This window comes from Pelecanus crispus, chromosome 16, assembly GCF_030463565.1.
Source record: "Pelecanus crispus isolate bPelCri1 chromosome 16, bPelCri1.pri, whole genome shotgun sequence".
Classification (NCBI taxonomy): Eukaryota; Metazoa; Chordata; class Aves; order Pelecaniformes; family Pelecanidae; genus Pelecanus; species Pelecanus crispus.
The window spans coordinates 4474627-4489537 of NC_134658.1; the positions used below are offsets into that span (position 1 = coordinate 4474627).

The following is a 14911-nucleotide window of genomic DNA, read 5'->3' on the forward strand; positions in this document are numbered from 1 at the left end:
AGGAAGACTCTGTATTAAAGGCAGTGTATTAAAAAGGGAAGAATACTTTCCAATGAAAAATCAGCATCCTCACAAAACAAAGTCCTAAAGGCACAAACCGGTGAACTAATCAGAGCAGGTTACAAGAGTAATCAGAAAGATTCCTGCGAGATTAAAATGAAGGGTGTCACTAGCAACCTAAGTTTCTGAGACAGCATTTAGAAAGCCTCAACCTGTACACTGAGAGCAAGAGAGGCGGCTCGAATGGTCCGTGATACACCACGGTCCCTCAGATCAGACAGCACATGCCATATTTGCCTTATGTCTTTTTCCTGCGAGCCTATCTGCTAGCTTCCTAAGTAACACTGTTCACATAGATACAGATCGATAAAGGGTTATAAATACATGTATTTATATATATTCACACATTTTAGTCCCTGTAATAAAGGTCTACGCCTTGCTCTTCTGTGCTGCTGGAGCAGCTGCCAACACTGATGGCACTGGTGGCTGTTCTCGGAAGCAATTGTGTCCACACCAATCCTCCGGAGAAAACAACAGAAAGCAGATTACTACCAAAAGGAAAAGCGGTTGGCTCAGCTCAGTCCCATAATTACTATATACAGAAAAGAAACCCCGTAGACCCAAAGTCCCATCTTCCCTCCAGCTCACAAACCAGTTCTGCTCAGCTCAGCTGGGCGACTCATCTTGGAGCCTGCACAGCTCAACCAGGGTAACTCGGATAAACGTGAGCATCACCCAGACAGTTACATTTGTAGGCAATAAACAACACGCGGCATGCAACGGTTTTGTTAGAGAAGTCAAAACAATCGATGGCTTTAACATTAGAAGTGTGTCCTGATGTGGTAGAGTCAACATGCTAACATAGGAGATGTACCTAACAGCAGTGTACTCCATTCCTGTGACCTAAGCAAACATGCGTCAGTTAGTTCAACACAAATTACAAAAACCCACATCCGAAGTGCACCAAGACCACCAGATTCAGAAAAATTATTAATCTATGTTTACAATAAATATTTCCTTGCGATGAGTTTTCTCCTATAACACGATGTATTTTCTTGGAAATGAGAATAGAGCTGCGAGAGGGAAGCTGTGATGCTTTGCAAAAGGCTTCCCCCACTGGGAAAATTGAAGTTGCCCGTCCCTGCCTCTAAGTTAATACTAACAGCAGCGCTAATCAACACTTTTTATTTAAATGCCAATCTTAGTTTCCTAGAAAAGGAGTGGTTATGGATCAGATTCAGCAGATTGCTGTAAAGCCTCTGTTGGATCAGCATCAAATGTTCTTCAGCTTGTGAACATCTTACATTTAAAACAACAAGCTTAAAAGCAAGTCTTCGGCAATTCCTATGTGAAGCCTACAGGGGCTGAAGAAGCAAACGTCTCCTCCCACTTATTTACACTCCCCGTCTGCCCTCTTACAGCAATCAGGAGCACGGTTCAGAGGATTTGCTTTTGCACACCAGGGAACTTCAGAATGGACCTGGCAATCCATGACCACTCCTGCCAGGTCCCGGATCACAGCTACACAACAACACACAGCGGGATTAACACGACGGTCGCAGGGTGTCCCCTCCCTGGGACAGCGAACTACGGAGACAGGGAAGACCAGGACAAGGAAGATGCAGCAGAGGCTACGGCCAAGAAATTCAGGAGCTTTGGTCTTGAGGTTTCAACATGACCCTGTTGCCACTCAGAGAAAGAGCAGCCACCAAACAGTCAGTGCTATGACCAGGAGAAAGGACATCATAAAGGGAATACGTGGAGAAGGAAAAATGCTAGAGTACAGCCGACACTTTTTGAGTGATTTCTGCTCTTCAGGAATTGGAATAGAAACCTTTGGAAGAGTTTCTTCACTTGCTTGCTGGGGAAAGGCTGTCTCAGTAGGTACCTCCTGCTTTTTTAGTTTGTCTTCATCCTGTACTAACAGAGGACGTTCCTGTGTCTGCTTTCGTGGTAGAAGATCAAGAAAGACAGAGAGAGATGAACAAAAATGACAGATGGAAAATGCCCAAAATGATAACTTGGAGGTGTGCAAAGCATTAGGACAGCCTTCCTCTCAATGTAAAAATAAACTGCCCTGGAGAGCAGAGCCACTGGTGGCTTGGGTCACACCAGCCCTCGAGCTACAAAATCCAGTCCTCTCTGCAGAGCTCATGAACATCTGGATCAGGATCATGCACGTTTTGTCACAAACCTCTGGATCATGACCACGCGTGTTTTGCGCGCCTGCCCTCCCAGAAAAGCGTATGCTCAAAACCTACTGAAGTGTTTTGCAATTGGAATGGTTGAGAAAAAACGTTTGAGGCATTAGGAATAGAAATGGCGTAGTACAAAATGTGGCCTCTGACAGTTTCCTATTCTACAGTGCTCTTAAAAAATAGCATTTGTTAAATATTGTTGAACATCCAACTGCAGTGCAGATAAAAAATGCTTTTTCAAAGTTCTCACAACAGTATCAAAATTTCAATTGTTTTGAAAATTCTACTGGAACAAGTGAAAAATTGTTACATCTTAGAAATCCCTAGCATGGAACAGGCAGGATGGCAGTAGGAGTGTTGCAAACTCCTTAAACTTCGCTCCGCATTTTAGCACTTTTGTTTCTGGAGTCTAAAGAATGTAAAAAACCAGAATGACCAAATCATCACGTAAGATCATGCAAGGGCTCCAGCGCTTTCGTTGAAGAACGAAAAGATTGTGGGAAACGTTGCTGTTCAGTAACTCTCCATCCCTTTAGTTTGCCAGACCTGGTCAAACCCAAGTGCACCTAGGAGAGGAAAAACTTGGCTCTAAGCTCTCTCAGTTGAGCTAGCCTCCTTTGATCAGTGCGGTATTTTGGGACTGGTTCTTTGCACACCCCTAAGTGATGAGTATTGGGGAGAAAGTAGCTGGGAGACTGGGCAGCAAAAGAAAATATAAAATGCAAGAGTAACATGATCATTAAAACAAAAAAACGGAAAGAAAGACAACATAAAAAGAACAGGGTACAGTTAAACTTTCATAATTGCTTTTCTCTCCGAATACACGGTTTTATTTTTCATGCAGCTTTTTCGAACCAGCCATGCACCAAAATAAGCAAAATCGAAAGCTGCAAAAGCTGCAGCAGTGCAAAAGTCCTCTCGGTGTGAGTTATGAAACTACTTCATGTAGCCAAAAGAAAAAATGTTATCCAGCAGCTGCTGTTGAGTTTTTGCTTGGTGCCATTGCAATAGCAAAAGTCTGGTTCAGAAGCACATATCAGAACAGCAGCTTTACCTCAAGCCCACCAACCTGTCTCTCAGAAGATAGGACAGTGACTTTCTTGACCTGGACACACAAAGCGTGTTAAGGTTCAGTTTTCTTGCAATAAAACATATAGGAACAGCAGAAAAGCAGCCCCTAGCAGAATACCCTTTGGCCACTACAGCAGGGTGAAGATACCACCATGAACAGGAGAAACAGGATTGCTTTGCATCATGATTTACCATCTTAAACACGTGCAGGTGAAGGAAAACACCCTCCCCGGAAGGTGCCTGGCCAAGACGCATTTCTGGAAGTTCACAGCAGAACGTGTCTACCTCAGAGCAAGACCACTTCAGAGAGGATCAGATTAAGTGGGAATTTCCAGAAATGCAAATCCAGGGCTGACACCAATCCTTGCATCGCTGCAGACCACTGCAGCCTTAGATGGGGAAAGCCCGCACCATCCAGCTATCGTGAACAGCAGCCCCCCAAGACCTCACATGCAGTCACCATGCAAGAAATTCTTCATAATAACCAAGAATATCATTCCTGAACTGTAGCTGCGGAGCTTGAGAGCCCCTGCTCTGTCCCACCCGCACATCCATAAACCACGTGGCACCGTGGGCAGAGCTCTGCATCGCTCTACTGCCCAAATTCCTGCAGCATTTACACTGAGACTTAGCAACCAAAGAGGAAAGTCCATCCACATGTTAAACAGGGTAATTCCAAGGACAACGATTAACCCCAATTAGTTAATTTTGGGGGGGTTGTTTTTCTAACGGGGAATTGGCATGGCTTCTCTCTGTGCTTTGAGGAACCTGTAGTAAACCTGGCTGCTAAAACCCCTTGTACCTGTTCCGATAACCCTCCCTCCACTGCAAGATCATTTCTGTTTAAAAAGTTATCTCCCTTGCAATGGTTTGAAGATGAAATGGAAGCTTATCTGCAGCGCTGTGGGCAGGAAGGGGAGAAGCTAAGCTTAAACCAGGAGAGACTCTGTGACTGCTGCCACTGCAGCCAGGATGCAATTTTTCAGTTGTAATGAAAAATCACATTTATTATTTAAGAGACTTATTACCACGGGGTCTACCTACAGTTTTACTCACAAGCTTCAAATCTGAGCCAGGTAACACCAACATTAAGCAGAGAAGCTGTCTGTTATCCAAGAAGAAACTAGTTGGCAGACAGAACTCTGCTGCTCCAACTTGGTTTCTTTGGAAAATTACCTTTTTAAGGACATTAGCAGGGAGGCTGTGAATGTGTATGGCTACTAACACACAGATACTGTTCCTGTAAGGAGAAAGATTTCCATCACGTATGAACAGCCCTGCTGTAGCCACCTGAGGAGTCTTCTTGAAGCCTCCACAGCAGATCAGCACCTGCAGATCCTAACGCAAGACTAAACCCAGTGACATCCGGGATTAACTGGAGAATAAAGTGACTTTTGAAAACTGATACCATCCTAGTGCTTCTCCACTGGGTTATCTGCAATATTATCTCTGAAGTAATAATTCCCTTTAATTTAGGTGTTTGGGCTTTGGTGGGGTTTTTTTCCCCACATTTTGGTGAGACGCATTCCCTGGCACCAGGAATAAGCCAGTCCCCAAAACAGCCATGTGAAGTATACCCTAGCATCATGGATAACAGCAACGCTAGGAAAAGTGGCACCAAAACCAGGTGAAGAATTCCTACATTCTTTTCTACCAAAAAAATAAAAAAAAATAAAAAAAAAACAATCACATTTTTATGATACTACGACTTAAAGCATCAATTCTCTCAGAGACCGTTATACATGTTAAAAGTCAATATTAACTATTAAAATTCAATATAACCAAAAACTAAGGGGAGGTGAGGCTCAATCCTAGGCTGTCCCTCGGAAGTTGCACACTACTGTGCAGTGCACTAATGCCCACGTGCCGCCGAGGTACTCACTCCATCCGCTCCCGTGGGAATCTGCCCGTTGACGTTGAGGGTTCGGAAAGGGGAGTGAGTGGACAAGCGTTTGTCCCATTCACTCGGCCGAGGCTCTGGGACGGACTCCATAAAGTTCTTCTTCAACTCACTGATGTTGGCGTGATGCTTCTTGATTTCTTCTTGGGTCTTATCTAGATCCTATTAGTAAAAGGACAGGATAAATGAAGAGGCACGGAGATGACGCCTGCGATTGCCTAGGCTGCCGCATAGCAAAGCTGCGCTCAGCAGAGTTGTTGCCGACTTCCATCAATTGCGCTCACACTGCAAACACACAAAGGGAACATCCTCTCTCCTCTTTCCTCTTCTATTAATTGGGATAAACTGCAATCGGCACGGAATGGGGTCTCCTCCAGGAGCAGGACGTGCCATCGGTTCATCTCAAGCTACACAGATGACAGCTGAGGCGTAATCACAGGTTTTCCCCATATGGGATTTTTTTAAATTGCAATAGTATGTTTGCTTGGGTTAATTAATTTAATGCCTTTAAATTGGGTGGGTTTGCTTTCTTTTCCCTCTGCTAGCCTGAACATTCATGGGAATAAATGCAGTTAATGTTTAAGAAAATGTTTTCCCAATTTTATTTATTCTCTTCATACCTATTGCTCTTTCATCCTACCAGGAATTATCTTTGGTCCCAGAATACCCCCATTACTTTTTTCCCCCCGTCTCATCTCATCCGTCCAGGAGGTACCACAGGAGGTTTTAGACTCCTGAAGCGAAGATGAGATGACAGCCCTTTAAAAATCAAACTGAGAATTTATTTTATGCCAGATCAATCAAGAAACTCCTGCTAAAATACTTCATCTGGAAAAAGCCAGATTCCTACTCCGTGATGCCAGTTTACAGCATAAATGCACAGACTTCAAGGCAAGTCAGCTCTTTTCAACTTGGTTAGAAATAGCTTTTCCTTGCAAGCAAACCAGAGTTTGTTGAAAACAAAGCTTTTGCATAAAATAGGCATGAGCCAAACGACAACTCTTCTGGACAGTGCCAAAAAGCAGCAAGCCTCACTCATTAGAAAGGGGGAAACTGAGGTCAGTAAAAGCATCACTGGGGAACTTCACTCTTTTTGTGCTTTTAGTTGGTACTCGGCTCACTGGCTTTAGAAGATGGGAGATCCCTAAAGGAGGGTCCCCCCCCAAATATCTGCATCCCTGCAGCCTACCCAGGACACACCGCCCTCCTTCCACAGGGCTATAGCCCCAATGCCTCATTAACAATTAACTGCTCTTTTTGGCACGGTTCTGGGGGAAAAACACTTTTGGCATCTGTCCTGGATGAAAGCACAAGGCAAGTGCCTGCTAGTTAGGGAAAAAAAAAAAAAAAAAAAAAAAGCACAAATAAGTCTGCTGAGGACTCCAGGGTAAAGCCCTGCCCGGGTCCAGGAGCCCTACAGCTGCTCCTGGCTTAGAGAAGAGAGAAAGACCACCTTGGCTACCCACCACCGCGCAGGAGCTGGTCCTGGGAGGGTTTGCAGAGAAGCTAAAGCCATGAGGAGCTACGTGGAGCCACAACGCGTCTTGAAAGCATCTGGAGGACCAAGCTCGCTAAGCGTTAATGCTTTTCCTCCTGTTCTGCCCTTTTTGTAAGAACACGGAGCGCGGGTTATCGAGCACAGAGCGATAAAAGGCTTTCAATAAAATCAAGCGGCAGCTTCGGGAGTATGAGGTCTGCTGGAAAAACATCTGATCTGCCAAATGCATGGATTAAAAAAAAAAAAAAAAAAAAGGAATAAAGGGGATGAGCTGCTGGGGTCAGCCCTTTTCTAGGGGAGGGCTGGAGCACCTGCAACAGAACTGGTGGGGAGGGCAGCAGAAAGGGAATGGCCTGGAAAAGGGGCTGGGTGCCAGAGCCAAGTATTGCACTAATAGGAAAAAGGGGTTTAGAAGCAATGAACAAGCTCTGCTTGGGGTTGGGGAGATGGAGATGCTTGAGTTGGGCGAAAGAAAGCGACAGGCACAGTCTTCACAGTGCTCCAGCGGCGGCTGAACCCTGCCCGTCGTGTTGCACACCCTTCACTCGTGGCCGAAAGCTAAGTTGTAGCAGTCAAAAAAAAAAAATATTAAAAAAAACCACCCAAAAGCTGCAAAACTTTTAAAATTGAGATTAGGAGAAGGCAGTTAGTACATTTCACTTGCAAGAGATACCAACAGGGAAACCCTACCAGCTGCTGGTGCTGCAATTTTGAGTAGAAACACATAACACAGAGTATCAGAAGCCACAAAACGTCTTCCATAACACAGTGTATTTAAAAAAAAAAAAAATATATGATTGGCGTGGTCTGTTCTGAGACCGCGCTTGGGCAAAACCAAGTGTAAGGGGCTCCCAAAGGCAAAGGGAAGACTGTGCGTGGAGGGACGAAACGGCTTCTCACCCGCTCGTGAGCCACCCCTGGCCATCAACCCCCGCAGCAGCTCCAAGGGGACCTGGTGCCGGTGCAGGATGGGGCCCAGGGGAGCATTAAAGATGCTGCAAGGCAAGCGAGCAGCGGGAGAAGGGTTGCAATGTTGCAAGCATCGCTGCAACGTTGGCAGCAACGCCCGGAAGGAGGACTCGCTCCTGTGTGAAGCAACGTGGGCATCGCGGTGGCCCGAATGCCATGGAGGTGACAATTTCACCTGTACCTTATCCTCGTTTTTGCATTTTCATAGACTGTCTTTTCCCCCAGGAAAATAATTTATTTCAAGCAAGGAAAAACTTGTAAATGAGCCCCCCCGCCACGATGCATGTTGCTGTGAGCACCCAGCGGGTCCAAGAGCAGACCTGAGCTCTGCCAATCATATATTTTGGGTAAGTATGAGAGAATGAAAGTCAGAAGAGGTAGAAGGAAGAATGCCTGCACATTGTCATGTTTACTGTCACCATGCAAAAGCGTTTCTAAAAAAAAAAAAACCAAAAAAAAAAGGTCTTTCATGCAACAGCATGCAAAACAAAGGCAGTGGCAGAAGAGGAAGAAAACAGTTCAGCGCAGATGCAGAAGATCTAGGCAAACGCAACTGAAAAAAGCTTCAAGTTCATACAAACCTCCAACATTAAATTGCTATGCCTGATATAAATGTTTTCACCATCTAGCCTCTTTGATCTTTTCTGTGAAAATGAAAGAAAAGGGGGAAACAAAAAAAAAAAAAAGAAAAAAGAAAAGCACAAAAAATTAAAATGTTGTTCTTGCGGGATCGACAAATTGGCAAATTAAAAAAGTTAACTGAACGTTGGGAGCGCAGCGCTGTGCCAGCGTGGGGTGGGGACCCAGCCGCAGGACGCCGGCGAGGGGCCACCACCGGGAAGTGGGGGTTCTTGCTCATGGAGAATGGGGAAATGCAATGAGTCCTTTAAAGAGACAGCTCCCAGGGCTTCAGCGGCTGTTGCCTTGCTTTAGTGCTCGCCACAAAGAGACAGTTTACTGGTTTTCTGTGGAAGCCTTGCACGAAGTTCATATTCCTGCTAGTGAGGCACACCTGCGGCCTGGTGTAACTTTTACAAGGTCTCAAGGCGCACAGGAACTATGTCTTAACCACCTTCCCCATCTTGGATATGTCTCCTATTACTTAATCAATACCAAAAAAGCATTATACTTTTTTTTTTCCCCGCATTTCCTGGAATGCACACTATACAGTTTTCTTTGGTTTCTAACTACATTTGTTACAAAGATAAATTTCATAAATCAAACCAAGTATGTTTCTCTCAAACTTTCACATGCATAATTTTAGCAATCAGACTGTCTATGGGACAAAAAGCTATTAATTTTAAAATCAGGTATTTGATAGTTGCAGTTTAAAAAAAAAAACCAAACAAACCAACAAAAACCCAACCCACAGCACATAAAGAAATTGGAGGACTGTCTTTTTAAACAGGTTGCAGATGCATGAATGATATGGCAAATTTGTTTGGTGAGAGCGTAAAATGGCTAACCTTCCTCATTCTTATCAGTTCTTCCTCTTTTTCTGCAGGCTGCTGCTGTTGGGCAGTGATAAAAAAAAAAAAAAACAGTGTTGGTTCATTTAACTATGTTGAACCTCACTGTATAACCTTACAAAAAACGTGAGCAACCTAGCTGAATTATTAGCACAAACCTGGGGCTGGTCACCATTCGTGGTGGGTACTGTGACCTCAATGTGCGTTTTCCTCACCTACATTTAAGAAATAAATTGGTAAAAACATTTCTTGTTAGTAGACTTGTTCCAAGAGACCATTTAGTTTCAAAACACAGCTGCATAAAGTTGGTTTTGAAATGCTGGGCGAACATGCAAAAACCAACATGCAGTCCTCCGGAAAGAGTTAATGACACCGCAGCTCTCTGGCAGTCTGTTAGCTCACAGCACGTTTACAATAATTCCTCCAGCTTGAGAATTATTTGCATTTGAAACCAGTGCTCTCTAGTGCTTCCGAAGAAGGGCTTCCCACTTGCGTTAGCTTTGCCAGGCAATGTTTTCACATTTCATTTGCAGCTGAATCTCCCAGTGAAATCCTTCCCAAAAGCAACATGCTCAAATTAACAGAGACCGCCTCAAAACCAGAAAATTATTTGTTATGCACAGGTATTATGTTCACAGAGTCAGTGAGAAGAGACCTATCTATAAAATGAAACCTAACATCACAAGTTAAGTTTGTTACTGTCCGTGAGCAGAGAGCCAAGATTGTCTTAACACTTTAAGGAAAGTATTTGAGGGAAACTGGATTGCCAAATACTCTAAAGGCAAAAGCATCGGTGGGTGTTAAAAGAAGTGATGCAGCTACATTTGAGAAACGGTAAATTTGGCACGTTCAAATCCACAATTTCCTCCCACATCTACATTTAAAGAAAAAGAAAAATCCAGTGTTTAAGCATTTAGGAAAAAACCCTGTAATAAGTGAGATGGGATGAATAAAATTTACTTGTTCTCAGTTTAATGCTAGGGAGGGCGAGCAGCCGTGCAGGAAGAGCACTGCAGGAACTCTGGGCCACGATGCACGCTCCAAAGTGCCTTCCTGAAGATCTCTTCAGCATTTTCATTTAAAAATTGCAGGTCACACAGCAACCATCCTTTCTTCACCTCCATCTCCCAACCTTAATTAATAGCGATCTCCCCCGGAGTATGTCATACAAGACCCGCTGCGTGATACGTTAGAGCGAAAATGTGTAATGCTGAGAACAGCTAAATATTCGGAGTCATGCGAAAATTGTATCTCGAGGCATACACCTCTGCTGCAACACTGGAAGGTTTCAGTCAATAAGATGTGCAAAATATTAAGGACACTGTAATATGAACAATCATTTTTCACATTATTTTCACGTACAAGAACAATACACACAGATCAACACCAGCGGAGGTCTCAGACATTTGTAAAAAGCTCAAATAATGTTTCAAAAAATTTCATTTAAACAATAAACCCCACAAGGTCTCAACAGTGCCATTCACAACTAAAGTTTTAGTCCAGTTTGCAGAAACATATTAACAGCTCTCCCAGAGAAAGCCTATCAATGTAAAAAACATTTGCATGCAGATGCTGGACCAGATCCATATCACTGATTTCACTGGAATCGCTCCTGCTGCCGTACCAGGAATCAGCAGAGACAGCTTAGCAATGGCTGAGCTCTAAATTCAATTACCATGAACTTCTGTGCAATGCTTGCCAGCTTTTTTAACCATGTATCAGGAAGTTGCGTTTAGTTTGACTGCAACCACCAAAACCCAGCTGCCCTGGACCTCCTCCTTCCTCGCACCCGGAGGGCGAGGGCTGGGATTTCCCCGGGACCCCGACCCCCGCACCTCACTCCCACCCGATGCCTGGGAGTGGGATAAATAAACCTCGGGAGGAATAAACCTCGCTGCCCAGGAGGGGAAGGTGCCCGGAGCTGACGCTCTGGGGCGGCTGCTAGAGCCAATGCTCCGAAGAGACTCTGGTCTGACATACCTTTGATGCATCGGCTGGCTCCAGCTTGGCTTTCTCCGGCGGGATCTCTTCACGCCTCACATCGGGTTTCGCTGCTTCTTTTTCTATTTTAGGGGCAGCGGCCACGTCCTTCGTGTCGGGCTTAGCTGGGGCTGGTTCTGCAGCGTGCCTCTCGGCGATGGCTGGGGCAGAGGTGGGACGGGGACTCCTCTCGGGGGTTATCACGGCCGCTGCTGCGATGGGGAAGAGACACACAGGGACAAGGCTCAGAGCAGGCAGCGTTTCTAAAGCGCCAGGCAGTCTTTCCAAATTACAGTGCTGTCGTTTAAAAAGAAAGGGAGGAGGAGGAGGGGAAAAAAGGGAAAAGAAATAAAGATGTTGAGCAAAGCAGCTTGTGCATTTAGTACAGGAAAGTTGTGATTATTTTCCTTATGGCTTAAATAAAATAAAATAAAACCCCACAACAGATGGTTTACAAAAAGCAAGCTTGCACTCTGCAGAGAAGCCACACCAGGAAGGTGAATCTATTTTTGACACTGCCATCGATTTCTGGGTCCTTCACACGCAACAGACGCAGAAGTCCATCTCAATGCAGCCATTAAAATAGAAACACTTAGAGCTGTGGGGAGTTCTGGACTCATTGGCATCTCCTCAACCAGAAACGGATGGTTTCTGGAAGGGCAACACAGGCTTTCCCCCGTCTCCCCAATCTTTTCAGCAATTCAGACAAAAAAAAAAAAAAAAAAAAAGAAATCAACAAGCATTGCTCTATAAAACTTTACAGCAAGTTCCAGGCGGGTTTCAAAGCGGGCTGAGGCTGCGTGTCCGCGATGGGTATCTCTGCTGCAGCCAAGGCACCGCTGCAAGAGCATCACCAGCATCTCCAGATCAGTGACAGCGCAGAAATGAAGAGCATGCTGCCAAAAAAACCATCTTTCCAGAGAAGGATGACAGTCTTAAATACAAGCACTAGGTCCACACAAAATCAACTGCCTACTCTTTCCTTCCATTCCCAATTTCCCAGACAGTTCCTGATCCCTGAAAAGCCTGATACCTCCAAAATATTCAAGCCAATACTGTGCAACAAAGCAAGCCCCAATTAATTCACTGTGCGTACCTATAGACGCAATAAGCTATTTAGTTCTCCTGATTTTGGTTTTTATGGCCGTTCCACTAAAAATACACCTAGTCACCTGAAATAATTTCTTCGACGTAGTCTCATATTCCTAAAGCCACAGTTTATGCAGCAAGGGTCACGCTGTGTAACCTACCCCAGCCAACACTAGGTCACTAGTGTCCATCCAGCTAGTCAGACACCAGAAAATTTGGCGTTAAAAAAGAAATTGTCATTTTAAGTAACTCCTTAGTAAGAATTCCTGTTTCACTGACAAGATAACTGCATCTCATCTGTGTGTATAAAACGTGTACAGAATAAAGTATCCATGTGGCCAAAAACATACAAGGCGGAGGGGCAACAAAGAACCTGATTTTTCAGAGACTGAAATTACACTTTAAAGACAAACTCCTCAATGCCACGTCTTGCTGAAAATCCACACTAAGACCCCAAACCACCACTGCCATCTCCGTTATCTCCCCCCTCTTCTGCACGGCAGTTCATTTCTGTGAGCCAGACGTCGTGTTATCCTTTCGGAAGGACAACCGGTGCCGTGTCCCGGTGTTATTTATGCCACGGAAGCGGTGACAGCTGCCGGGGAGTTGTATGGAGGGACGGTGAGATGGCAGGGACAGTCGGGATTAGGAGGATGCCAGGTGTGAAAAGCTGTTGCGGTGGTACCTGGCTCCTTCAGGACCGGCTCTAGTTCGCTCATCACCACCATTTTTTCTTCCTCCTCCTCCTCCTCCTCCTCCTCCTCTTCAGTTGGGCTTATCTCAACACTGACAAGAGCACGTTTGGCTAAAAAAGTTATGCAGGTGTTAAAATGCCACCTTGAAGATCAAGTAGCAAATGAAATACTGCCATCAGTAAATCTGCACGGCCACCTCCTGATTCTCCAACAGTTATTCAGAGCATCAAGACGTGCAGGAAAAATAACAACAGATACCAAGCTTTTGCTTTGCCATTCAACAATAAGTTCTGGGCTGTCCAGAACTGCTTTATTTTAGTTACATTTTCTTGATTAACTACCTTTGGCTATTTTGACACATGACAATTTAAAGACAGTAAAAAGTGCTGCTCCAAAATATGAGATTTAAAATACCAATCATCATCACTCTGGCCAAGAAAACAGTCCCTACTGGGAACAAAAGTGTCAAGAGGAGGAAAACGTGCAGGAGGTGCATGAGAAGAAGGGGCAGCTGCAGCAGGACGTGCTCGGGTCTGACACTGGCCACTGTCTGCTCTGCTGCAGCCCATCCCGTGGAATATCCTCGAGTCTAAGCGCAGGGGCTGCTTTAGTGGTTTTTATAATAGTCAAGAAAATGGGTGAAGTTCCCAGACACCTCCCTCCACGGCTTCAATCTCCCCTCCCGGCAGTGACTAACCAACTCTGCTTCTAATTATGATTGGGGTGGACCTGTCTGCAGCAGTGAAGTTGCTCTGAAAAAAAAAAAAAAAAAAACCAACTAGGGAAGAAGCTGGCTCCCTAGCGAAGAAAAAAAGCAGAATGTAGGTGACCTCCAGCAGTCCCGGAGCACACGACCTGATTTTCAGGCACCGCACGTTCCCACAGCTCAGGGGAACGAACCTTGCAAGAAGGGAGAGTAACAGAGGAGCGTTAAAGGGCATCGCACACTTCACCTCAACACGCAGGCACGCAGCCAAGCCACGGCACGGCACCGCCTCGTCTCACCCCGATAAAGCAGCGCTCACGTGTTACAGCACACTTGCAAAGCCGAGTGTGATTTTAATGGCAACGGGCACCACTGCAAACGATGCAACCTCTGTCCTACAGCACTGCATCACTTCAATCCAGCAGGACACGGCACAGGCGGCCGTGGGAGCCGCGCCTACGCCAAACGCCGCTGCGGCTGTACCTGACCATGTCTGCAACGGCTTCGGTAGCTTTGGCTCGGCAACGGGAACCTTAACCACCTCTACCTTCTCCTCCTCCTCTTCCTCCTCTGCAATGGGTTTCATTTCAAAAGTTTCAAGAGCACGTTTGGCTAGAAAGAGGTTTGCATGGGTTAACAGAGTGGTCGGAGAACCGCGCGGACACACAGCGGTTGCCGCAGCAGAGGAAAGAGTGAGAGGAGACCCCTCTCCAAGGCAGCGGCTGAGAACAGCAGAAGGTTTTTAAACCAGGCAGCTTAATAGCAATTTTTCACCACGCAATTGCATGTCAGTCTTTCTAGTGCTGCCAGGCCCAACGGTGTATTGGATGAGAGGGGAAAAACCAACACAAATAAGGTCTGCGGGCTTCTTGCGCAGGCAGGGGTACACGGGGACACGCGAACGGCTCTCGAGCGCGGTACCGGGATGGGGTCTGCCTGCAAAGTCTGGGGAGATGCAGGTGCTGGCTGGCGACATCCGGGAAAAACACACCCAGGCTCCTCTAGGTAAAAACCTATATAAAAACTAGCAGCTTTAATTAAATGTACTTGAGTGATCAACTTCAAATCTAAAAACTAAGAAGATGCAGCCATCTATCCTGGTGTCTTAACTGTTAATTCTCCACCTGCCAGGCGATGCTGACTGGTGAGAATTCAAGGCGAGAGCGTGGTGAGGAGGCAATCTGCCACATTACTTTATGAAAGCTTGCTCTAGATTTCATACCAGAAAAACAGTGATGTCATCAGCACGCTGTGAAAAAACCAGGGTGGAAGAAGGGAAGCGGAGCAGTACACAACACGCTTGCATACGAATTATCCTCAGCCCTAACGCACCACA

At 45.5% G+C, this 14911-nt stretch overlaps 1 protein-coding gene across 7 annotated transcripts in view; it reads right to left on the bottom strand.

Moving 5' to 3' along the window:
• EPB41 (erythrocyte membrane protein band 4.1) overlaps positions 1-14911 on the bottom strand; it is a 100488-nt gene that overhangs the window by 19733 nt on the left and 65844 nt on the right. For 2 of the 7 annotated variants that reach the window (XM_075722041.1, XM_075722035.1), the window contains 5 exons: positions 14059-14187; positions 11086-11297; positions 9264-9320; positions 8218-8280; positions 5152-5331 (listed from right to left, as the gene is read on the bottom strand). In XM_075722041.1, the coding sequence (XP_075578156.1) occupies positions 5152-5331; positions 8218-8280; positions 9264-9320; positions 11086-11297; positions 14059-14187 (641 nt within the window). The other 5 variants (XM_075722037.1, XM_075722036.1, XM_075722040.1 and 2 more) reach the window with 5 other exon arrangements.